Consider the following 26,286-nt stretch of genomic DNA (forward strand, 5'->3'; position numbering starts at 1 on the left):
GATTGAGATACCTCAGCATCATGTAAACCTTAAAACTAACACACTACATAAATACAAATTTTCTCTCATGTCACCAGTGGCGATGAAAGGTAAGCATCTGTACAAAGCTTTTGGTGATAGTAATGAAATGAGGATTTTACCATTAGAGAGTATTTATGGGCAGCTCAGACACTCTGCTCGATCACTTTCCTGTTTCCACCATCTCAGTACAATTTTCGTGGAATCTTCTGCCATAGCCTCATTTAACTGCTCTCTTAGACAAAGCTACAGTGACTCCAGCAAGAAGTATCAGAAACAGTCTTGTGCACTACCAGCCTGCAAACAAGGTTCCTGGTTAATTCTCTGCTTTAACACACAGCTCCAAACTTAATGGGGGGAAGTAGCAGGCATCTGACTTCTACTTGTGTCAAACTATATCGTCCTCTCCATCTCATGATGAATGTAGGCATCTAGCTTGAAGAAAAAAGGCTGAAGGTTCTGAACATCTGCATCTTGCCTGAACTCAGTAACTGTATTTCCATCATCCCAAGTTAGTCATTAACTATCAGACAATTCAATTCAAACAGCACGACTATCAAAGCTAGCCCAGTTCAGGTACACAGGACTAGGGAGAGAAAGACGTAGTCACGCTGCTCCTCCATGTATGATGAGAGTAACCGACTCCTGTACTTCTCAACTGTACATGCAATAGTTTATCTGAAAAGTGGTAAAAACTAAGTGCAGCTGTAATGGGCTTTTTAAGAACAATTAAGAGGCAAGAAATTCTAACCCAGAAAATTTTTATTTTCAAAATAAAAACCTTCATACAGCTTTGCAGACGAAAAAAATCTTAATACAGCAGGCTCCAGGATACAAAGCAAGGGTTTGCTTTTAGCACAGTCCTTTCAAGCTCTAGCAATCAGAAGGGAAGACCAGCAATTAGAAAAATCACTCTTTATCTGTCAGAACATGTACTTCTAGAGTTCCTTCTTCATGAAATGTACCTAGAGGGTAGATCACACTCCACCTTAGATTGCACAGCTCTTCACGCTACAAAAACAGAGGACAGGAGATTTTCAATAGCACAGATGATTTATGAAACAGATCTTCAAGTCTGAGACATAAGTATCTTGTGTCCGAATTCTTCTCTCTTCCCCCTCCCACACACACTGATCTAGTTCCCAGAAAGGTATAAATCATGGGTCATTATATACACACACAGTACACATACTGTGCAAGCAGAGGGGTCAAAAGCCATGTTTTGTTCTAGTGCTCAATAAATCCAAGCTGATTCTCCCTACTATTCAACTGTACATTATGCATAACATTGCATTCTAAACCTTATACAAAGCTTATACAGTAGTTTCCATTACCAAACTAAGCGCAATTATACACTGTGGTTCTCCAGATACAATTTTTGTGGCACCTTATGCACTCACTGCTGTAGACTAGAAGACGCTGTCCATGCAACACCAGATACTCTTCAGCTCAGTTTTTGCTGTACTCATGCTTCATTAACAACATCACGCAAAATACCCTTCTGCGATCACAGGGAGCCAGATACAAATAGAAGTATGGATGGACTGTTAAGGAGACCACAGCACTAATCACATTTATAAGTGCTCACAAACTGTACGCAACCTTTACATCTCCCTTCTTATTCATTTTTAAAAGCATTTTGATCAAGTGTTCTTTATCTGTTACCACAGCCAGGGTATGTCTTTTGAGAACATTATCTATTTATGTTTGCGAAGCTCTATGGAAGTGAAAGAGTAATTCACTTTAAGCTGGACTGTAGCTTACGAAGTCCTTACTTTTTCATTTTGTTCATAGGTAAAAGAAAACTAAGGCTTCTGATTCCAATGACTGTTTGTCATTGCCCCTTTTCCTGACAGAGTTCAACAAGTTGCCACCTTTAATACGCTTGTAGTTGGTCAACGGCCAAACAAACCACTACTCCTCTACTTAGCCAAACATCCTCCTTTGCCAGGACCTGGGCTGATTCTGCACAGAAGCAAGTCTTCAGTTGGCAGCAAGAGCAGGGAAAAGAGAACCCAAAAAAACAACAGTAATTTAAGTGGTCACTGTGATGCATACCAGCACTTTCAGATTACTGTCATCACTAGACAACTCTAGTGCAGTGCTACGGAAGCTTTCAGCAGTGGCCTCCTCTCATCTGAGAAAACACAGAACAAAAGTGCCTACCCCCAGTTGCTTCTGCTACAATTTAAGTCACTCGCTAAAGAATCTCCTTCAAAATGGCCAATGTGCACTTTAAGTACTCTATAAAACCAAATGTTAATGATTGGAGACTGCTCGACCGCAACCTTTAGGGCTTCCTTTTTGAACTTAAAAATGAGTTGCTGTTTTAGAGAATTGTTAGCTTCCATTTGATCATTTATGTTCAGTAAGAGTCTACTGCAGCAGAAGTTGGCCAGGAGTTAAGCACACACCTTTCCCTGCTTGGTTCTGTGGGGAACAATGCCCTGAAATGTTCAGAGCATCTCTGTCTTTTTGTGATCAACTTCAAAGCATAAATAAACCTGCAGCACAGATTACTGCATGAATAGAACTCCAATGGCTTAAAGTCCCATCTTCTTTCAGAAAAAAAAAATGTTGTTGGCATGAAAGCAAGAACTGATGCTATCCGGTTTTCTGTTTTGCAAAAGTTGTTTAAAAAGAAAACAATGGCCTGTGGGCAAAGCCCCTCATTAAACAGTTTCTCCAAGTGTGATTTGCACTGAGATACACTATTTTTGCCCCAAAGGGGAGGGAACAAAGGCACTGGCTTTGTAATCTCATTTGATTAAATGATTCACTGTAGGCAATAATATGGCATTGGTGAAAGAGTACGTAATTTAAAGGCAATCACAGCTTCAGTCTTCCATTCCAAGTTCTTGTTTCAGACTGAAAGACAAGTAGAAACTTGAGTTAGTTTATAGCAAACCACTGCTTGGAAAGCCTCTAGACACATTAGTGGAGGTCATGACAATAAACACAGGTCATGTTAAAAGCAAAAAGACAGAGTGAATATACCACTTGTTTCGGTTAAGAACAAACATGTCAGAAAAGTGTTGTTGGAAAAATCCTCGATTCCAAAGACAATGTGGACTAGTCTTGTGACATCTACCTGACAAACAGATGTGAACGGAAAGTTCTCCCCTAGCTTTCAGCTGCTTATCCCACTTAGAGTAGAGCCACGCCACTGACACAATAGCATGCTTACCTTTTCAAGTAGGCATGGACGTTGTCATAGCCATGGTACTTGGCCAGATAGACCAGCACACCTGTAGCACATCGGCCATCTCTCTGTCTGCAGAAGCTACAGTTGCAGATTCCACGACACGGTGGGCACCTCCAGGTCTAGACGAAAGACAGACATCCTTTTTAACTGAGCTGGAATGCCAGACATGATTCACAACTGTGACTTAAAAGATGATCCTGCTCTCCACTTAGTTTTACACTGACCATCAGTGCTGCAGGAGTCACCAGTACAGAAGAGTCCAAACTCTTCAGTCTCTAAGGTATTAAACTCTCCTTTGCCTTCTTTGCACATAACCACAGGCAGCATTCTGCTCTGCTCAACTCCTGCACCATTTCCATAGCCCACAGTAGCAATGAAATTTGTCCACAATACAATTCTCTGTACTACATTAAGTGCTAATGCAAGGTAAAATAGAGAACACTATTCTGATGCTCAAATATAAGAATATTTTGTCAGCTTCTCTGCTCTCATAGTTTATTCCTGTAATTAGAACCACGTAACTAGTAACTTTTTCTGTCATTCAGTTTGAAGCAAATTAAGAACACATTATGTATCACAGCACTGCAAACAACTCTTGAGCAGAGAAGTACATTCGTTACACTCATAGCTAAAGTTAAGCACAATAAGGCCAACGTTAAAAATTGTCTTACCGGATCCAGCAACGCTGTTCTGACGTCTTCCCCATACCTATTGCGGAGGCATGGCCCACAGAACTGGCCCCGTACCCCTATGCAATCGGGGTTACGGCAATTTGTCTTGGTATCTATGGTTTTTTGGCGACACTGATGACAGGTGGATCCCTACAATATGGTGAAAGCAATTCAGGAAACAAAACATTAAAAATAACTCCTTAGTTAGGGAAAGAGAGCATTTAATAAGCAGTCTTTGGCAGTTAGCAGTGCTTATCCTGGAACAGAAAGCCACCTCACAAGTTTGAATAGAGACTATTTTAACATTACATCTTAGGTACCTGTTAACAAACACTTTCACAGGCTGGTATTGCCTATGTATTATGGTTGTTCCAGGGTTAAAGCAAACCAACTGGCTTGGTAAAGGCCATTCTATAAATTCAGGGAAAGATAGAAGATGACGTTTTAAGACCTCAGGCATTTTTCTCCCCAAAATCACATCCCTCCTATCAGTGAGGAGGGGAGTCTGCTCTATTTGATGCTAAACCACAAGCAGGGAATAACAAATGATTTCACAGAAGTATGCATTTCACAAAGTCGGAATATACTTACCATGGCCCTGTTATACACTTTCTCTCTTGCAGATCCACAAATGTTATTCAGCTCCTCCTCTGTTATCTCCTCAACCGGGCGCACAATGTGTGGAAGAGCCATGGCACCACGGTGACCCCTCCTGGGAGTTTGGGCATCATGCTGAATAATGAAGACACAAAATTGTCAGGATTAGATTCAGCAAACATTCTACACAAAAAAGAAGGGAATCTTCAAATCAGTGCTAAAGTTTCAAATAATCTTTCTATATAAAAATGAGAGAGAGAGAGAGATTTGCAAAGACATTCAATATCTATGCTGCTTTAGCATCTGAAGGGTGACAGATCAAGTGAAATGCCACTGGAGCATGCTTAATTTCTGCTGGAGTACAAAGGAAGCAATTCATCCAGGATAAGGTGCTCTGAATGAATTTCTATTTTCTTGAAGGGATAGAAAACCACCTTCAATAGCAACCTGCAGCTGGAGAACTAGAACCTCAACTTACCTCCATGTATTCATCAGACATTGTCCTTCTTCTCACTAGGAAGTACCGGTCATCATCGTCCTCTTCTGGTAAAGGAGTAGGAGGACCTTCAGTCAGAGACCTGGATCTTGTGTGAGGCCGAGAACTTCGATCTGGGTTCCTCCTCAACGCACTTCTGGGTAATGAACGTCTTGGAAGTCGCTTTGGCCCCTGGTAAAATTTAAAAGCCCCTAATTAAGCAACAGCTCCTGTCCCCACTACGCATTCGGCCTCCAAAAGACATGCCTGCTTTCTTTCTTTCCCAAAAAAAGAATTCTTCCCCCAACCATCAGAAAACACAAGGTAAAAAACATCCTAGGTAAATTCATCTTGAATGTACTGCTAGCTGTGGAGAACAAGACAAAAGCAGCTTTTTGTGTCCATGCAGATAGATATACAGTAATTCGCACACACAGCAGCAGAACCCATACCCATGAGAAGTTTCCACTTTTATCGTTACTCCCATCCTCACACAACTCACAGATAAATTAGCAATGAAATCCATTTCATTGCTGATTCACAACCCTATTACTTTAAGGACAAAACATTTTTTTTCCAATGCTTCAAAGTCACAGAATATTCAGACTTGAGCTTCAAGGCTTTGGCCACCCCCCTTATCTCCAGCCTTTCTATAAACAGGCATTTATACAGCATCTCATTTGGTTTTATTGGCCAGTGGAGTCACCTTGGCCTTTATAAAATTGAATGGATTAATTCATACAGTGCCAAATCAACAGAGAATTGCACAATGAGTATTGTTTACTAAAGCAGACGTGCAATTCTGATCTGGACTTTGATGTCCAGGGTTTATTAAGCCTTTTAAAGAAGAGTCCTTTTTTGTAATTCAAGAATTTGAGACCCAGAAACCTGAAAGCAAATACACTAAGTTAATACTTACTTGACTGGCAGTTGGCAATGACCTTCTCCCACCAAAGATACCAGAAACACTTTGCAACTCCGCCACTAGTTTTGCAAGCTAACAATAGAAGGAAAAAAGAAGAGGAAACAGAGCCTTAAAAGGGAGTTTATGTGCTACTACAGACTGTTAGATTAGGGCAATTGGCTCGAAGTACAATTACTTGCAGGAAGCATAGCCATTCAACTTTTTTACTTTTACGTCTCCTTTTTATGTTCTAGAGACTGCAGGTAATTTGAAAACACTTGAACTTAATAGGCTGCAAGCCTAAATAGGAATAGGCCTTCAATATTAGGATTTTTACTAAAGGACTTAGCCTATGGATTATCATGTGCCAGCAAACATAAAGTATCAGATTTAAATAATAGGAATACAAATTCCTCTAATGGGAATTATGTGAATACATTATGAGTTAATTTGAATAACCAAAGAGGTCTCCAAGAATCAAGGCAGGGGGTGAATGCGCGAAAGGGGGGGGGAGACAATGAGTACTTGCCATTGCTTTGTTTTCCTTGATGTTTAAAGCTCTTTTTTCTAAAAACACAGAGCCCTTTTCTTCAGAATCAGAGTCTGAATCCGGAGCAGGCATCAGCTTTTCAGGAAGACTTTCCATCTCAGCCTTCCTCCTTTCTGATCTTCGAGGTGGAAACTTCATAGCTACTTTTAGAGGAGCAGGGTATTTCCGCACTCCTTGAGCTACCTCACTTTCAGCACTTCCATCATTCTCCTCTGAATCTGGTTCCAGTTTCTGTTAACAAATCAAAATAGAAGCGTACAAATCCAAGTGAGCTGGTCTGCAATTACGTAGTTTGACCGTTTTTTGTTTAGGGGCAGTAAAAGAGGAAATCTGGCTGAAATACACACTTTTGTTTTTAAGCTTTTGGTCCTATGCTCTAGTGTATTTTAATTTTTAAAAAGGCAAAAAACTGTAAAGGAGAGCCATGCTGTACTACATCAGAAAAAAAGCCTTGCTTCACTTGCAGCAATTTTAAGCTGTCACTTGCAGGCCTAGCAGTGAAAATAATTTGTGTGCGAGTTTGAGAAAGAATAGCATTTTAAGGGCTCAATTTCTCAAGATACTGTATTTGGTTGTAAAAAAAAAAAAAAAAAAAAAAACCATTACTCAGCTCTCATCACAGGTCAAAACCAAGTTTGTAAACTGTGAAGGATATCTATCACTGATACTGTGAGATTGCTAGCAAGTGAAAACTTCCTCCTAACACTAGTCAATTAAATAATGATGAATAAAACTCCAACAATTTCTTATCTTTGAGTTCTGATACCTTGACAAGAACTTCTACAAGAATCAAGGGCCCGATGAAGACAAGAAATAGTTTCTTTAGTTAACAGCCTATTTTCCAATAGGCTTTTAGTTTTAGACTCGGTAAGACAGTCATATTTTGGTCCTACACATAAACATCCTGCTTCAGTGTAAAGGTCTTCACTGGTCTCAAGTGTCAATTCTTATTTACACGGGGTTTTATTAAACCACATATTTGGTCCCAGTTGTTCATTTAAGTGTAGCTATTGATTCCTTTTTCACACATATTTATTCTAGTGTTGTCTCCTACTTGTTCTCCTTACTGCTGTGCATTAACTCAAGTACACATCTTCTTTCAATCAGATGCTAACCTAGTTATTCCTCAGTAGGTTCTAAAGTTACAACAGAAACTTATTTTATGCCAAACATGGTAACATTTACAAACCTGATCTTGTACTTAAGTCAGGATGTCACCACCTATGACTATTTCTACAGTGCTCTCAAGCAGTACAGCATTTCCTGTTACACTGTAAGAGTGCAGGTCTGAATGCATGCCAGTGTACACAGAGATTTTTCTCAGGTTTGCTGGAGTCCGTGAGCTAGCATAACATTTTGCATTGAAGAACAAAAAGAAAATGCAACTATGGCTACTTAGACTGATGGTATATTACATTAAATGAAACAATGGTTCTTTCTGACAATAATTGAAGTTGCCATTATTTTTCGATTAAGAATGTGAAAGGATTCAAATTTAAAATTGCCAAACAAAATCAACTGTCTTACCAATGCATCTTCAATCTCATTTTCTGAAAAGCCGCAGAAGGATTCATCATCAGAGGCTTCATAAAAGATTTTTGCCAGTTCTTCTGTAATATCCGACCTAAACTTGCATTTCTATGAAAAATAAAGTATCCTTTAACTTTAGTTGTACATAAAATAATTCACACTTACAAGTGCAATACAAGCAAACAGCTTTCTCAATAAAAAAAATAGTTAGGGGATTTATAAGTGGTTTCAAAACTGCAGTTGCAAATTATCAGGCATGTTAGGTTAGGTGACATTTCAAAGGCTAGAATAAATAGCTAACCTACTTCCAACAATCACCACCTAGACGCACTAGCGAACAGTGAAATGAAATTACAGCACATAGCATAGATTTATAACTACCATACAAAACTGTAAGCAGAGCAAACAGCTTTAATCATGCACAAAACATGCGGGTCTTTACCAGCACCGCACACTCAGTTTTATTTGTTCTTGTACCATACTTACTGTGTTTGCAAAATTATCAGAACCAAAACTGTCACAACTGTCATCAGAGGATGAGGACGTTTCCATGGGGATCAGCTTTGTATTTCGGAACGCCGTGAAGTTTCTCCTTCCCCAGCAACCTCGGCGCTGTAAAGAACAGTGACAACACCATTAATAGGGCAGCCAGCTGTAAGCTTTTAGACACGTCGTTAAACTGAAGCTTAGGAGGCTTAAACATTTTACAATTCTTAACACGCTTGGACATGATACAAAACATCTCACACCAGCATAATCATCGTCATCATAATCACAAGAAGTATTCCCAAAGCTAGACATGGGAATAGGTTCTGCTCTCACACATTTCTGATTATTGTTATGGATGAGTTTTGTTTGGTATCCAAAAATATTTTTTATGACTGCAATGAGGTGGAAACGCACACAAAAATCATATTGTTCTCCACTTGTTACGCACATGTTTCCAGCATGGTCTAAACACACTCATTATAGACAATGATGGAAAGATGTACAAGTACACAAGCAGCCTCTCTAGAAAGCTGCTGTGATCTACCACACCGAAGGTAAGGCACACACCAAGCACGCTGTAGCTGTTAAGGAATTAGCTAAGACCCTTTAATTAAGGGCTTAACACGACTCTTGCAGACAGCTTCGTCAATTTCCACCAGCAGGACGGCACACCCCGTCTGTCGGGCTTTAGCCACTTCCCGGGGCCCCCTACACCCCGCTCACCCCTCCCGGGTACCCAAACCCCCACCAGCCGTCCCGAGGCCCAGCCCGCACGTTACCACCGCAGGAACCAGCCACCCGAAGCCACCCGCCCCGCTCCCGGTGCCGTCCCCCCGTGCCGGGGAGCGGCGGGACGCCCCCCACGGCCTCCCCCCCCAGGCCCGTGCCCCACCCGCGGCCCCCCGGCCGCCCCCATCCCGTCCCGCCCGGTCCCGTCCCGGCGCCCACCTGCGGGCGCGGCGGAGCCATGTTGGCGGCAGGGCGCGTGGCGGGAACTCAACGTTCGCGCCAAAGCGGCGGGGACGGGGAGGGCGGGGCCTGCCGGCGCCTTTCCCGCCTCGGCGCCCGCGTCCTGACAGATGCAGCCCGCACCGCCGCGGCACCGCGCGCCCCGCGCCCGACCCCGCACCCCTACGGGGGGGAAACCACCGCCTTTCTAAGGTGTTCTCCCCGAGGGATCGGTGCGGGGATCCCCCCCCCCCTTTTTATTTTTTCCCCTGGAGGTGTGGGATTTGTGGAGCTGCAAGGACCGGGCCGTGTGGCGCGAAAATTTCCCGGGCTGGGGGCGGTGTGTGCCAGAGGGGAGGTGCCGGGCAGCCCGCGTGGTCCCCGCGCCTCTTTTTTTCTTTTTTTTTCCATTTACATGCCAAACCAGTACTTTTTGTCCACCGCTGTATGAAAAAAATAATAATAATTAATAAAAAACAACACCATAATAATAATATAATACCATAATAAAATGATTATGATGATGATGATGATAAAATAATAATAATAGTAATAATAATAAACTACCACACAACTGCCAGGCTTGTTCTCACCACGTGTCCCCCACATCCCCACCCAAGCAAGGATGGGGCCCACGTCCCCGCAGCCCCCAGGCCCTCTGCGTACCCCTCGTGCCCCATGGGCCCCTCCAGCCGCAGCCTCTGCCCAGCAGGCAAACACGTGTGCAGGCTGTGCAGAATCCCACCATGCAGCACGCAGGCTTTCCTGCATTGCCGTCGTAGCTGCTGGGTTATTTGCTGGTTCACCAGTGCCATGCAGCATTCGGAGCAAAGTGACGGTGACAGCAGTGCGATAGGATTTTAGGGGAAAAAAAAGTTGGCTGTGTTACTCTGCGAACAAGATGTTACTGTAAGGCAGGCTGGAGGAAAATAAATCTCCAGTCACTGTAAACCATTTTATGTGACATTTGCAGTATCACATTAAATCCAATACAGCCGCTACGCACAGCACAACAAGGCCTGCACAGCCGGTACTTGGCAGCAATAGGAACGGGAGAGGCCCAAAGAAGCTGTTTGGGATTTGTGGCTCTGCTGTTTGCCATAATCCTCCCTTTATCCTTGTCTGGAGTGGGGCTGCCGCTCTCAGTGTTTCCAGGAGCCCTCCTGGCAGCAGGCGAATCTCCTGTCAGTGGGCACAAGGGAAGGAGGCCCCGCACGTGTGGCCCGCACGCAGACCTGTGCCCGTGTAAAGCGAACCACGTATCGGCCCCCAGGCCCGAGCCTGTCATTAGGATGCAACACAATGGGGCGCACGAGCACTCGACGAGGTTTTATATTTTCTGTGGGCGTGCTGCAAGCTGCCATGTGAAAGCGTCTCCATTTTCAGTAAGCCCCTAATTACACACTTACCTGCACGGCACACAAAAGGCTGTGAGGGACAGCCAGTGAGAACCAGACACCAGCCCGCAAACGATCCCACACACAGTGCTCCCGGAGCTTTGCCTCCCAGGTGGTGTCCTGCCAAGACCCCTCGGGAGCAGAGGGGTGCCTCCCGAGCCTGGAGTTACTTCTTCAAGGAAAAAAAAAATTACAAATACTAGACTATGTACACAGAAAAAGAGATCCCGTTTCTCAATGATGGCAGCTCTTATCAACATTTTGTGTCAGGGTTTTAGTAGAAAATAACCAACCTCTGCAGCTTTTAAGAGCATCATATAAAATGTTATGGAGTACTGATGGGCTAGCTGAGTCCATGCTTTAGACTGCAGCTAATTTTCCATTTAATGCTTAATGGAAACAGCATTCTCCAAGCAACATATGTAATCAATTGGCTTTAAAATTTATCAACCAGAGCAGGGACTTAGTGAGGAAACTGGCCAGGACATTTGAAATCCATTTGGCAGGGCAGGCAAAGGGGATCAATGAGGGGCTGTTGACTTTCTTGCTAAGGCAGGAAAATAAATCTGTGTTGAGCCCCAGGTTGATTGCAACCCCAAAAGGACACTCACTGCCACAAAGCAAAAAGGAGGATGGCCACTTTTGCAGATTTATACTTAGACCTCTGTCTGCATGCTTGCTGGACACCTGTGTCCCCTTGGCAGGTCTGTTCTACCCTGGACTGCCTGGCTAGCTCGCCCCTGGGGTGCTGCCAAGAAAAAGTCTGCTTTAAAATCTCGCCTTTCCTTGAAATGAGTTATCAGTACATGGAAGCAGCACTTGGAAGATCTGCTAAGGAAATCGGCTGAAATTACGGAGGGGTGTGCAGTAGGTTCAGTGTGCAATGCTTTCTGCATCTGCCCAGGGAAATCGAAAGCGGTGACATATTAGGAACTTCAAGCAGTAGCTAGAGCACGGGCCTCCAGCAACAATAGCTCCATTGTCAGAAAGAGCAAATGTGACCTTTGGTCCCTCAGGGAGCTGTCTTCCACATCGCCCTGCAGCTTTTGGCTGTCGGCATTGCAGTGATGTTCTTCCCTCTGCCCACAGCGCTCCCGGTGCCGCATCCATGGCTACACACTGCCAGTCTTAACTATGGACAGTGCACTTTATGCTCCTTGTTTGGTTGGTTTTTAATTTCTTTTAGGCACGAGTATTTCAGCAGAAAGGGAGAGTACAGTTTCTCATGACCGCAGAGTACCTGTGGCACAAAGCAGTAACGTATCTCAGCTCCGCAGAAAAGAATAAGATTGCAGCCACTAATGACAGTAATTAAAAATTTCTGTAAGAGCTGTCCAATCACCTCTTCATCTGAGCAAATTATAGTGTGTTATTAAAACCGTTAGTGCAATAAAATGAAGCTAAAAACATTTTGCATTAAAATAATCAGACATTGATTTATGATGTAAATTGTAAATCGGTAACCTATAACACACTAATTGTTTTTCTCTCTCGTGAAAGGTGTGTTTCTGTAAAAGATCTGATCAGGCATACGTATTTGTTCAGATGTCACCCTCCAGTGGCTAACACTACCATACAAGATGTAATAAGGTACATAATCAGGTAGCCTGCTATTGATTGCAATACAGAAACCTTTTTCTTGTTGTTACACAGATGTTGTTACATCTGCCACTTTTGCAGATTTAATTTGTAGTTGGACCTCTACGTGTCTGCTGGACAAAAATTTTTATGAAGTGCTTTCTTAGCTTGACGTTGTGCTCTGATATGTAGAACCAGGATCTGTAAAAAAAAAAAAAAAGTGAATTTAAATACTTAGTGCGTATAACCAATTCATAGCCAAGACCACCTGTACCAGCTCCACAAAATACCTTTGCAATGCAATTAGTACATTTTCCACTTTTCCTCTCTCCAAAGAAAAAAAATATATATTTTTTGCTTTTTAATTTAATGGATTTGTATCTCCTTGTGCTTTGCTGCAATTTCCTTATTAGTAAAAGCTGGGTGCAAACATCTTGCATGCTGAATTGAAGGTGGTTGTGTCTGGTCCTATTTGATACCGTGTTTTTTCAACCTAAACTGGCAAGGCCATAAAAATTGAAAGAATAAGAGAAGGAAAACCAAAGGAATAAATACAGCCCAGGGAGAGAAGAAGTGTGAGTTGATAAACGCCTCTAGGAGCCTGCATTCATCAGCACCCTCAAAGAATGGCTGAAATGTGGTCAGTTTTGATAGAAATCTTAATGATTATTCCAAGTACACGTCGCAACAGATCATTCGGAGCCCAGGGCATTGTGATGCACATTATGGAGTGTAATTACAATGCTCATTTGAGTATCCTGTAGCCATTCCACAAAATACATAGCAAAAAATTGTTGATCAAAAGTGGCTGCTGTTAATATGCACTAGCCACTTTTAAAAGCTCAAGATCCCAGCCCTTTCACTCTTGGGCTTCGATTTATATTTCCCTTTGAAAACACAAAATAGATTAAGTCACATCATAAAGAAATTGCTTACAAAATGTTCTGCAAATGCATAACTGTGGGAAACAAGAGGCTATCAGAAAATAATCAAAATTGCTTACTGCACTCTGTTTTTTTGCCCTTTTTATATAAGCTTTACTGTGAGTGTTGATTTGTGTCGCCTCCGCCAGCCTCCAGCAAAAGGTGGCTGCTGGGAGAGGATGGGGGCCGGGGGGGGACAGGTGGTGGCATCGCCTTCTCCCTGGGACTGCTTGCCTGGCAGCTCCCTCGGGATAGGGGGCGAGGGAGATGAGGAGGAAGCCCCCCCAGGGCACACCTCAAGGTTTCAGGCCCTTCATGTGCTTCTTCACAGCATGAGGAAAATGCTCTGTCTCTGCTGCAGGTAGCCCTGACCTTTCTTGCCGAGGCAGAAAAATAAATCTGTTATGTTGAGCCCCAGGTGTATTAAGCCACTTTGTGCTGCACCGTGTCCTTGTGTGTAGTTCAGCCATCGTCACCTGCACAAACATTTCATCAAGTTTCTCAGAGGAAGCACCGACCCCTGGGGCTCTCAGCCACCCCGTGCTGCCGCTGTCCTCTGAGAGGTACATCTAAAATGCACTGTGTTTGCACCTACTAAAACACGATCTTGGCAGACCCTTATTAGTGTTATTGCCATAATAGACTTCTCCTCCATAACCTCTAACTTTTTGCAACAGACTGGCTTGAACTGCTAAGCTTTGGCACTTCATTAGATAAGAAAATTATGTAAAAATCCCTTCTATGGTGGACACATATACAGAAAATAATGTTGTCAGATGTAATTTTCAGAGGTAGAACAGCTATTTGGCTCCATTTTAAGTGAAGTGAGATGTCAGGAGGTCTCTCGGTTTGGGTTTTTTCCACAATTACAGAAGCAACTGCCTGTCTTTCCCAGCCTAAAGTAATAATAATAATAATAATTAGGTCAAAGTGCGTTCACTACCACAATCAAAAAAATCAAGTGTTCATCTTTGACACAAGGCCCAGTATTCTTGGCAGCAGGTTCACAGAAGACCCTAAAATACTTGATATTTGCTCCTCAGCAAATATCAAGGGCTGAGGGTTTGCTCCTCAGCAGCATTGGCTGAGGAGGAGGAGCATGGTATGGGGAGCCCCAGCAGGGGATTGTTGCTTCAAGCAAGGATGGAGGAGGACACAGAGGCTTTGGGCAACTTCTGCTCCTTAAATCAGCTTAGCAGGCTCATGGTGAGTGCATGGGGTCTTGGTGCATACCACAGAGGGTAGCATTGCTGTCAGATGCCCATTGACAGAAAACATTCAGTGGCAGTGCGTTAGGAAGAGCAAAATTGTAATAGACAATATTTTCTATAAAAAACAAACAATACTGGGTTTGAAGGGCATCAGATGAGACCAAACCTATCCTGTTGGCCTGCCCAAATTTGTCAGGACTCAGGGAATCAGTCCTGGTGTGTTACAATTCTGCTCAAACAGGTGGGGAGAGGTGGTCCATGGAATGGGGTGTGCTGAGTACCTGGTGCCAGAGCGAGGACCACTGCAAACATTTGCAGTGACTACTGACTTCCAAGTAGATACTCTCTGAGACAGCAGCAATTAATGTCAGGAAGAAAAGGAAATGGTATAGTGAGATTGCTGTGCTCTCAGGTTGCATGGCATGGTCCAGAAAGGCTAAATATCACATAAGTTTTTTTGTTTTTCTCATATCCTTAGGTATATGGGAAACACAAAAAGTTAAAAATAGACATGCTTAAAAAATTGAACGATACTGTTTGTTGGCAGAGAGCAAGAAGTCTCAGCATCATTTTTTTTTCCTCATGCTACGAGCACATCAGCAGCTGGGGGAAGCCCTTACAGTTTCAGAAACCAAGGACCATGATGCTGAGGTTAACCTGTGCTTCCTGCCTGAGCTGAGCCCAGCTTCCTCCCTCCCAACCTGCTGGCAGCCAAGAGCCAACTGCCGTGGAGAGATACTGCTGGTCACACCAGAAGCTTTCTGCAACATCTGGCATCCAGAGGGCACCAGGCAACTCTTACAACTCCCAGGAGAACCAGTTCCAAACACTGCAAAATGAACAAACAGATCCTGTGTAAGCTCTGACAGCCACAGCCTCATACATTCATTTAAATGAATAAATAAATAAATAAAGAGGGAACAAAAAAAAAAAAAGAAATTTTGTATCTGATTTAGTAAATAAGCTCCCCCATTGTATTCAAATATTCATTCACTTTGGACATCCAGTTTTGAATTTGCCTTCATGAATTCTCCACAATTTTTCTTCCAGCAGACATCTCAGAGCTGGCTTCTTGCAATTCACCACATTTTAAACTGGAAAGGGAAAACATGGGTTCCTCTTGGGGACTGAGAAAACAGCAACATCAGTACACAGTGATATGAAAGCCTAGAGAAAGTAGAGCCAGGAAAACAAGGGTTGTCTCCATAGCAGTGAGATATTGTGCCAGTTGCAGAGGCAGATGTGGAAGTAGGCCGTAGCACCCCCACAGATATGTGTATGGATGGAGGGCAGTGTGTCTAGTTCCTAGTGTGCAAATCTAGACACAGCAGTAATTAAATGTGCTTGGTTTTAACAGATTTATGAGAAAAAAATAAATTAGTATGGCTCCTTTTCAAAGAGCAGAGGTTCGCTGAAGTGTACTTGCCAAAGACATTCCCATTTTCCATATTGCCGTGCATGGTCTTCTAGCCAGCAGTGGCCGCGTGGTGGTAAAACATGGATATAAATTCCTCAGCTTCACAAGGTACTAGGGGTAAAAATGTAAGCGCATTTTGCCTTATAATGAATTATTACCAAGTCAGGGACTAGACATGGTGAGAGTGGTAAGGTGGAAAACTAGATATTGCAGAGACTTTTTCACTTGAGCAGGGTTAATGGGAAAGACTGTATATGGGAGAACATATGAAGTGTATTTTGTAATTTAAAATAAAGTGTTCACACTTGAAGCAGGAACTGTATGCAAATATATTCCAATATGAGGGTTTTTAGGAATTTCAAAAATTGTCACTGAGTGATTTATTTATTGCTGTTTTAATACAAAAACAGCTTTGGTGCCATGGTTTGAGGCATGCACTAGGTATGAAGATTTTTTTTTTTTCCACAAGATCACTTACTGTTGCCCTAACCAGCAATTCTGGTGCAGCAAGAGGATTTCTAATCAGTCACTATTGCATGACTGTTTAATTTTAAAAGGCGTGATCAATACCATCCGCTCCTCCTTTAAATGCTAATGAACACTTTAATACAACAGATGTGGACAGACAGTACACTGCAGATTAAAATTAGGCACAGCATTAAATTGCTTACAAACAGCAGCACAATCCTTCTGGACATCTTGACAATCAACCACAGGCAGCTGATAAATCTTGAATTGCCACCACCAGCCCACAGTGTCTTCTGGGTAGGGCATTGTTCTCAGGCTTGTGCAACTACACCACCATCCTCATCACCCTGGAAGTGAAAGGTACCCTTCCAAAACTCTTGCAATTTCTTTCTACGATTTGTGCTGGCCCAACCACGAAATAAGATCTCAATTCCTGAGGTGCATCTCCAAATTTTAATAACATGAGCACATTTCTAGCAAGTACTTTCAGGTGTGGTTACTATCAGCTGGTATCCTACAGACCTTTTTGGTAATGGTAAGAAATGTTAGGGAGGGACCCCTGATCTACACAAAATCCCAGTCTCCTGCTGCATAGTGTCCAGTGGTAGATTTTCCACATCTCCCAAATTAGATGTCAGATTCAGTAAACCAGGGTCAGAAACTGGGTTAGTGACCAGTTTCAAACAGTTTGAAGCTGTAACAGTTTTTTTTATCACAGAGCTTCACATGCAGCCCCATCTAATCCCAGGTAAAGCTTCTTGTATTTTGTTTGGTTTGGTTTTCCTGCTCTTAGCTGTTGTCAGAGGAAAAGGTGCTTAAATGACAGAGCTCCAGCTACAGCAACCCATTATCAGTGGTCCACTCCATTGGATTTGGAGGACCCTGTCCCATATTCATGAAATGTGCGTCCCACTTCACTCTGGGAGGTATTGGGAAACCCATCGTGGGGCCCAGCCCTCATCGGGACTGCTGAGAATCAGAAAGAGGTGAAATACATGTACCCACGGGTGACATTCGTGCGAGGCAGGGAATTTACATGACCTTTTGAATGTCCAGTGATGTGGCAGTGGTTGATGGGGGCTCTTCAAGGGTGACATGCTGGCATCCTCCAGCATTGCTCGCAGTTGCATGCCAGTGAGCATTGCTTGGCATAGATGGTGATCTAGTACCTCACTCAAAGTCATCTCTAATTTACAGTTTCTTGCCTTTCAGAGAGTATCATGCATTGCTTTGGGTTCATCTTCCTTTATCTGTTTCTTCCTTTTTTTTCCCTCTAGTGTCTTGGGAAACCCTAACTTTTTTTTTTCCTGTTTAATTGTGTGAAATCAGCTTGGAGTGAAAAGGCCAACAAGGAACTTTCTGAAGACAAGTGAGTCTACAACTGTGTCTTTGTTCTCAATGGAGCTAAAGACCACATTAATCACAAACTTTGCTGACCTTGTCTTTACTACCCGAAGACTGAAAGACAAAAGTAACGCAGCCTGGCCACATTTAAAAATTCAATTAAAAAATGCCTGCTGCCCAGGGATAAACATTATCATACACCTCAGAGGGGTTAGATGTATCTATTATAAAGGCAATGTCTTGTTCTCCCTCCCTCTTTTTTTTCAAAAACATAAAAACCTTTTTTTTTCTCCTTCTGATTATGACAACCGTGTGTCACAGTGTCTGCTCTGTGGTGTCAGATACCTGATGTCTGGGTTTTAACAAAGAGAGAGGTGAGAAAACCCTGAAAGGGGATGACATGCTGGAAGTGGAGAAGTGAAGTTACTGGAGTGGACCTGAAGAAAAATCTCTGTGTTCCTGTTTCTTCTGATTATGATGGTCTGACAAAAATATTACCTCCTCCTATAGCCCTGGCAGAAGAAGATTGAATAAAGTATGTGGAAACTGTGCTCAGAGACAGGCTCAACATCAAGAGAAAGAAGCAAGGAGAGAGGAGAGGTAACAGCACAACTCCTTTTCTACAGAAGAAATGGAGAGCTTTTCATTATGGCACATGGCTGTGTCTTACTGATTTTATTATTGAAATAATAAGCAAATTAGTGCATATCCAGTCAGCTAAGAACATGAGCAGCCGAAGGGAGGCGAGGCAACCAGACTAAATTCATCAGTACTGGGAGAGAAGAGATCCACCGTGCCGAGGGCAGGTGTGGCAGTTCCTCCCGTCCACTGTCCGGCTCTGTGTGGCGCCGTGCAGCTGGCCGGCCCAGCGAGGTAGTGTCGTGGCTTCAGTGCGGTGCGCTGAGAGCTGGAGCACGTCGAGTAGAAGCACGTGTCGTCTCCCAGTTGAGCGTTCAGTGAAATAAGAGGGGAAGCTGGCTCTGTCATAGCTTGCAGCCGATGCCCCCCTCAGAACGTCCTCCGGCCCCGCCAGCTCCCCCTGGGCCTCTCTCTACCCGGCTTTCCAGTGCTCTGCCTGTAGGGTTTCCTCGTGTTCTGCACCTTTATCCACCCTCCCTCACTCACCCTGCCCTCCCCTTCGCCTCTCCTGGGCTCGCTCTCGCCCTGCAGGGGCATGCCCGGGATGGCCTTGGGCCAGGGGGGGTTGCGGGGATACCTGCGGTGGTCAGGGGCCGGGGGTGTTGAGGAGGTCCTGTAGGCCCTGCCTGAGGTCCTGGGGGGTACCGGGGAGCTCGTCCCGCTGTGCCGCCCATCAGAGGAGCTGCGGGAGTTGCCACTGTGAGAGGCATTCCTGGCCTTGCCCGTGGACCTGTCCCTCTCCGAAGCGGTGTCTGAGGCCGTGCTGGAGGTGCTGCTGCCCTTCGAGTTGAGGTGCAGATTTGACAGGTTTCTCATCAAACTGTGTGAGAGGGGAGAGGAGTTCCTGGAGTGGCTGATGGAGGTGAACTGGTAACTGACGGGACCACGCGTCCGCCTCACTGCGGCGGCGTAGGAGTCCTGGCTCCGAAGGTAGGGCAGGTACTGCGTCATGGAGGTCGGGCTGTGGGGGTGGCCGTGCTGGAGAGACATGGCCTTGGCTATCTGGTGCATGCGCAGCGTCTTCATCCACTGGCTGTCGATGCCTGGCATGGAAAGGAAAACAAAGTCATCTTTGTGCGAAGTGCTGGATAAACATGCTCTAGTTCATGTATGAGGTTAGGTAGGAGGTTTTCTCTCTCTGAGAACATCTACGTATCTCCAATCAACATTTCCCTCCCAGCCTTGTAGAAGATAATTCTAGTTTTGAGTATATTCAACATTATGGACTTTTAAAATACTAATTGATGCAGGTATATCTGATGCCCATGCAGATTATGGATTTTAGACTAGAAATACTCATTGGACCATCCATTTGGCTGCTCAGTTGGGTTTCTACTCCCAAGTGTCTCCCAGCATTTTTAACTCAAACAGGTTTTAAATATTTTTGCGATGTTCTTGGCAGCCTCTGCAGATTCCTCCTCAGCTTTCATAATAAAAGAGCCTGGAGACCTCCAGAACAGGCATGGACTGGTACCTTCAGGTGCCAGCACCACTGTGGCATTGCCCTCCACCCAGCATCACTCCCAGACAGCACTGGCCATGCCGTTCACAATGTGAACAGTGCAAACCGCTGCTGAAGTTGCCAGACCCACCTCCCCTCTCTCCATTTTCTCACCATGATAGCCAGAGCCATGTTGTTTGTTGTTATCACTGTGAATTCAGAAGTCAATCTACTTCACATACTTCACATAGGCCCAGCTGCACCCCACAGCCTCTATCCAGCTTCAGGCAGAAAATGTAGCTTATGTAAGCTCTAGGGAGATTTGAATGATTTGTACTTAAAGATTACTAATATTATTCCTACAGGAAAGCATGGCCCTGGCAGCTTGCAGCAGGATAAACACAACCAAAATTTTATTATCCGCAGTAGAGGACTCCACCTCCTCTCTCACTTTTTGCTGGTCTCCAGAGGAAAGACCTCCTCCTCTGCCTACCACTGCAATGCTGCATCTGCCTGGGGAGTTTTGCAGGAGCTGCGTAGCAGCTCTGTCCTTGCTAGGTATTGCTCCTGGTTTCTTCCACTCCTCCTGTCCTCAGACTTTGCTGAAATCCCAAGAGATTTAAATCACTTTAACGTAACATCAAATATGTCAAAAGGAAAATGTCTTTCCTGCCAAAGTGTGACTGGGACACCACCACAGCAGAGCACATCAGCTGCACTTATAGATGAACCTGCTTTCACAAAAAGACCGGTGGGAATCAACTTCTCTATTCTTAAGCTCCTTGAAATTCATTGTTTCAAAAGAAACATGCATGCTGAAGTGTACTTTCTAGACATTGTCATCTCTGCAACTCCCCCATACCTTCCTACCAAGACTCTGGATGTAAAACACAGACCTCATAGATTTGGAAGCAGCTGGCTCAGGACTTAATTTTGGGTGTCTGTTTGCTACCAGCTCTCAGGTGACCACCATGTACCATTTGGGACCAGCACTAGCACAGTCCTGCATGAGCATTTCCCTTTGGCACCCTCAGTCTCTGCTTCTTATGGCTGCCTGTGGTGCCTGGCCCAGAGAACAGCTGCCCAGCAGGGACTCCCAGTGTCACCTGTGGAACTGCCCCTTTCTTCAAGCCTCTCATGGGCTGGGGCTTCTCCCTCATATGGTCTCTGAGCCACCAACTCTGTACACTGAATTAAATGCTCCACACAGTATCCCACTGGGGTAGTGTCTTCATTGGTGGTTATTTTAGCCTCTTACACTGGTATTACCCTTACCTTTGTGCTTGGATTTGGTGGTGTTTTAAACCTGGGGTAGGTGGTCTGGTAAAGAAGACAGGCCAGAAGATTTGCTAGAGCTGAGGCACAGCTTTCACATTGGCTGGTAACCCATCTCCTCTGAACTGTGCCTATTCCCTTGGGTGCTGACAACCCATTAGTGACTTCATGCAACTCCTCCAAGTGCCAGAGGGACAGACAAGCTCTCCCACCACTCGCCATAAAAAAATGAAAGCAGCTTGGCTTACTGCAGCAGAGCCAACCTGTGAAGATACAACACCACACTTGGGTATGGCTGTATGGCTCATCACCCCAAAACTAGAGTAACCTGGATGACCATAGCTAATCCGCAGTGAAGACGTATGTGTCTTTCAGGATATGCTCTGTTTCCCACCTGCATTTCAAAACAGTTGTGCTGCAAATGGATCAAGGTACAATTACTTAGGAATAAGAACACCCATTTTGTGTCTGCAGTCTAAACCACCAGCATGCAATTCATGAGGCCACTCTTCTACATGTGGCAATAGTGCTACATAATTGGAGAAATTCACCCTCTGCTGACTGCTATCTTGTTATAGCTCCTGTGCTGCCCCTCAGCTACCCCAGCTCAAACATTTCTACAGCACTGATGTGAACTGGATCACAAAAAAACCTGCTCTGGCTAGCAAAAATTTTTACAAAAAAACCAGCATCTTTAAGACGTGAAGAAGTTTTTCCAAAGTCCTATTCCAGAAGAAGCCAGAACTGGATAACAGTAAGTCAGGGCAGGCCCAAACAGGCAGGTTGAGTTGTGGAAAGAGTTCACTGGGAAGATTTTCACTCCTCGTTACAGCAGAGCTGGCCATCAGGAGGGCCTATGGGGTCTGCCAGGCTGGCAGCACTTAACAAAACAGCATAATATCTAGAGGGGGCTTCTTGTCCTCACCCCACATGCAGTTCTGAGGCTACAGCCTTGGTATATGTCCCTCCACTGCAAGAGTGCTGGCCGCAGCAAGAGTAGTCTGCATCCACCCAGTTCTTCCAGGAGGCACCCATATCCAAGCACATTTGTGCAAAGCTGCCTACATGCTGGGTGGCCAAGAGCAGGAGGAAAGAGCTGACTGCAGTACTTCTGCTGTCTTTGGATTGCAGGGACAGAATGCCAGCGTGCTCTTCATACAAAAATTGCTGAAAGCACTGGCTTCCAAAATTTCCAAAAGGGCTATGGAAAACTCCATTCTTCCCAACAGATGGAGGGTAGAGACGTAAGAGATTGTCGTCTTTCCCAGCAGATGCTTTGCTGACATTCTGATCAAGAAACACATCTTCATCAAGGGCACAGCTACACAGATAATTACAGTATCCTATCTGTGCTCTCAGTCCAGTCCCAAAGCTGATATGAGTGCATCCATGCTGATAAGTCCTGCCTCGCTGGTGGACACATGGTGACAGCTTTGCACTGGTGCAGCCATATGGTCCTGAGCTGGAGCTGGATTGCACCGCAGCAGCTCTGAGCATAGAAAAACCAGCCTGCAAGACAGCAGGAGCCAAGCACCTTCCCTAGGGCCGCACAGCAGCGAGGGTACCATTCATATGCTGAAGTTTGTGCAGAGGAAGGGCATTTCTCTTGGGGCAAACATTTTGTCCAGTATTCAGATTAACTATTTCAACTAAAAGCTGGAGATTTTCATGTTCCCCAGGATTACTGATGTGCTGTATTTAAAGCTGCTCAATAATAGAAGACGTGAAGCATTTGGGGTTTTGGAGAACAAGGATCTGTGCTGTTGATGTGCTACTGCAAGTGACTACAGCAGACCACGGATTTGTAACTAATTGCCATGGACTGCTTCCAGCATGCTTTCTATTGGAGCATGCAGGTCATCTCTCTTAAATCGCACTACGATATAAAACATGTTACTACCTAACATTTAGCCTTTAAGCTAAGTCATACATGCCAGGATGGTCCTGCACACATCTATGAGGACATCACAGGGACTATAAATCCAGCTGAAGCTACAGGATGGTGCTCTGCTGTTGGACCAGAATAACGGCATTGACTTTTTGCTGTTCTCCACATGTATGCTTTGCCCATGACAGCAATAAAGGTAGGCAGTTTGTTTGTAGTGACTTACTTGAGTCAGACCTGCTCCGTGAATGCCCCTCCGAGTTGGGGAGCGAGGTCTGTATCATGAGCTGTACTGCCTCGACCTCATCCTGCACTTTCACCTTGCTCCAGTGGATAGCTTGGACATGCCTGGTGGTTTTGGGAGCTCTAACGTCGCTCTGCTCAGGAAGGACACAACACACATGAGAACACAAGGCACAAGGACACAACAATGCACAACCCACTACGCTCTCCTAACAGGGAGCTTCCACTAGTGCCTGGGCAGCAGCAGCACTGTGAATATTGAGTTTGTTTTGCAAAATCACTTAGCCAGTTCTCATGTATTTTTAGCCTCTGAATAATTTTGGCTGGTATTTTATGATTATGCTAAAAATGTGGTAGTGAACAAGTATTTCAATTCACGTACAATGTGGAGGAAAGATCTGAAGGCCTTCCTCTACAAATACAAAAAAAAGTATTTTACTTGTCATATTAATGTGAACATCACATAGGCAGTGCTTGCTAAAAGAAGTAGCAGGTATTTTTGAACGGGAATCCTCCACATTTACTTTGCTGGAATATCAAGTTCAATTACAGGCCCATGACTCCTGTGAGAAATTCCAGGCTCAAAGAACCTAGGGTTATTGTGGCAGCAACAGAAAACTGCTGTTCTTCATATCTGAGACAAGCCAAAAAGGTCCACGATTTCCCCATCTCTCCATCAGTGTTTGAATCCTTGCTCAGGACAGAGCTGGAATCTTGATTATTAGCCTCAGTGTGAACCACAGCATTGGTCTTCATAAAAACACTTTTATAAGTAACCACAAACTCTCTTTAAACAGGTTAATTTCTATCACAGTACATGGTTAAATTGTCTTCTGGATTTTATTATTTTATTTTACTCTTGACTTTCATTCTCTTTCTTCTCCTGTTGCTCCTCAGCTCTCCTAATTAGAACTTCACTGAAAAGGTAAAAAACACGGTTTCCAGGTAATGCAAGCACACTGACCGTCACACCTCAAGCAAAAGGAGTTTTTGTCCTTGAGAAAAAGAGCTGTTTCAGCCAGCTGCCTGAGGACATAGTCTCTGTAAACCTCTTTCAGCTTTTGCTCCAAACTTTAGATTTTACCATTAATTACAGGGTGATGAGACTTGATTATAGGATACAAAGGAGCCAGAGGATGCTATTTTCACATCTCCCATGTAGGTTTTATCTTGGATGAACATTTTTTTGTTTGTTTCTTAGCACTTACCTCATATGTAACAACATATTCTACAGACTGGTGTTCTTCTATCCCCACAATCCATTTCTCCATAACAAATGGGGGCTGAAAAAAACATGGTGAAAATTTTACAAGGTGCTTTTCTTCTCCTGACTTGTTGCTGAAACATCCCAAAGATATTTTCAACTTTTGCCATTTTTCAACCTTTTCCATATTGTTAACACCAATACTTTTTCTTAAAATTTTATGAGACAAAGCAATATATTTTGAATTTTTTTTATTTCCTTGTTTACAAAAGGAAACTGAGAAGAGATTTCCACAGCTGACTGTGCCACAGCAGACAACATGGAATATTTTTATGGTAAATCACTCTTTTTCATTTTTATGCATGCAAATTTTTTTTGTGGTAGACTTCCAGAGACCAGCAAGAACAAATACCTAAAGATTCTTGGAGATAGTCCCTGTCAGACAACAAAAATGTTGAAGCATGTTAAAAGTTAATTTTATTGTATCTGGTGATTGCTTTGTTTAACTTTAAGCCTTTTATTTTTTAATAAAATGTCCAGAATGGAAATTCTGAAAATTAAGCAGAAAGCTATCTTGCAATGAAATAATAACTACAATAAAATCGCAACAGTGAAGCTCCAGAAATCAATACCTATAACAATAGTACCAGCAAGAATTAAATATGAGAATTCTTTCTGCCAAAGACACATATTTTCATATTTTCCCTAAAATTCTGTTGAGAGTATGCTTTTTAGTTTTTCCTTCAGAAAACAAACAAACAAAATTTGGCAAAAAAAAACAAACACCACAGTTAAAAGCATTCAGGAGAGTTTTTTGGTTTTGGTTTTGGTTTAAATCAGTGCACATTAGAGTAGCGTTCTAACTGGTAATCGAGCTGTATATTTTTTCATTTATTGCGTGAGCTATTATCAAGTGGAGCTTATTAATAAAAACAATCAATTAAAATAACAATAAACAGAATGTCCTGTGCATTAACAAAGCTTCCGTTGGTTATGGTAAAAGCAGTCTAAATGCTGGCTGGTAAATACTTACAGGCAGGTTCTGAAATAAGGTAAATGCCCAGTGACACTAAATTGCAGATGTTCAGGGCTGTACTGCCTGTGATCAACATGTTGATGGGTTTCAGTCTTTGGAACCCATCATTGCATGAAATAGGGAGTTTTAGAAGCATGTAAAAGTTCTAAAACCATGTCAGAAAAAAAAAGAGAGAAAAAAACAGACATCACATGAAGTTTCAAACTGGAACATTTAAAACACTTTCTCTTCTTGAAAAGAAAAGTAATTTTTGAACATTCTCATCTTTAAAAGGGGTAATAAAATCAGAGGATATAACATGGAATTAAAACAAGAAAATATAAATTACTTACTTCTCTTATTTTTCTATTGTTAGCATTATTGTCAGCTTAAAAGAGAACCAAAATACCTAGCTCCTATTATGATACAAATCTGTTTAAAATGTGCATTTTATTTAAAAGCTGTCAAGAGACTGAGCTTCCACAAGCACAAAAGTCGACTGCTGTGGTATTTTAATGTCTTTGTTTGAGATCTGTGAATTCGTGAAAGCTTTAAGGCTGTAAATACCTTTGTCATCTTTAAAATCTCTACATCAGGTAGGTTAGTGTTGAATGTCACATCTTTTATGTAGGTTATTGCAATTTCATCCCCGTCCATCTCCATGTACATTTTCCATTTACAATCCTATGAATAATAAAAAAAAAGAATGTTGGATTGTTAGAATAATAATAATAATAAAAACACAAAATGAAACAAAACCGAAAAACAAGACTAACCAAACCAAACCTAATCCTCTCCATACAGGAAAAAAAAAAAAAGGCAAGCAACATATATATATTTCAGGACATGCACTTTTCCA

At 43.2% G+C, this 26,286-nt stretch overlaps 2 protein-coding genes across 2 annotated transcripts in view; both read right to left on the reverse strand.

The window, feature by feature from the left end:
- Window positions 1-764: 764 nt before the first annotated feature.
- CDCA7 (cell division cycle associated 7) lies at window positions 765-9,463 on the reverse strand. The gene is made up of 10 exons (XM_035567824.2): window positions 9,388-9,463; window positions 8,437-8,562; window positions 7,948-8,058; window positions 6,400-6,651; window positions 5,886-5,963; window positions 4,970-5,158; window positions 4,486-4,626; window positions 3,895-4,044; window positions 3,206-3,342; window positions 765-2,886 (listed from the first exon to the last, which is right to left on the reverse strand). The coding sequence occupies exons 1-10, from the start codon at window positions 9,406-9,408 to the stop codon at window positions 2,856-2,858; spliced, it is 1,236 nt and encodes a 411-aa protein (XP_035423717.1). The 5' UTR covers window positions 9,409-9,463; the 3' UTR covers window positions 765-2,855.
- Window positions 9,464-18,374: 8,911 nt separating this feature from the next.
- The window catches only part of MAP3K20 (mitogen-activated protein kinase kinase kinase 20), a 90,964-nt gene continuing 83,052 nt past the window's right edge, over window positions 18,375-26,286 (reverse strand). Inside the window, exons 17-20 of the mRNA XM_035567837.2 lie at window positions 25,995-26,111; window positions 24,417-24,491; window positions 23,192-23,342; window positions 18,375-19,407 (exon numbers count right to left, since the gene is read on the reverse strand). Coding sequence (XP_035423730.1) covers window positions 18,734-19,407; window positions 23,192-23,342; window positions 24,417-24,491; window positions 25,995-26,111 — 1,017 coding nt within the window. The 3' untranslated portion in view covers window positions 18,375-18,733. The remainder of the gene's footprint in view (window positions 19,408-23,191; window positions 23,343-24,416; window positions 24,492-25,994; window positions 26,112-26,286) is intronic.

This window comes from Cygnus atratus, chromosome 6 (genome assembly GCF_013377495.2).
Source record: "Cygnus atratus isolate AKBS03 ecotype Queensland, Australia chromosome 6, CAtr_DNAZoo_HiC_assembly, whole genome shotgun sequence".
NCBI lineage: Eukaryota > Metazoa > Chordata > Aves > Anseriformes > Anatidae > Cygnus > Cygnus atratus.

What these genes read in the sequence shown, in the direction of transcription:
- CDCA7 (XM_035567824.2), bottom strand. Translation starts at nt 9,408, where the DNA reads ATGGCTCCGCCGCGCCCGCAG. An exon ending in ATGAGATTGAAGATGCATTG is followed by an intron (nt 6,652 to 7,947) that starts GTAAGACAGTTG and finishes ATTTGTTAACAG; the next exon opens with AAACTGGAACCAGATTCAGA. An exon ending in CATTGCCAACTGCCAGTCAA is followed by an intron (nt 5,159 to 5,885) that starts GTAAGTATTAAC and finishes AAATTTTACCAG; the next exon opens with GGGCCAAAGCGACTTCCAAG.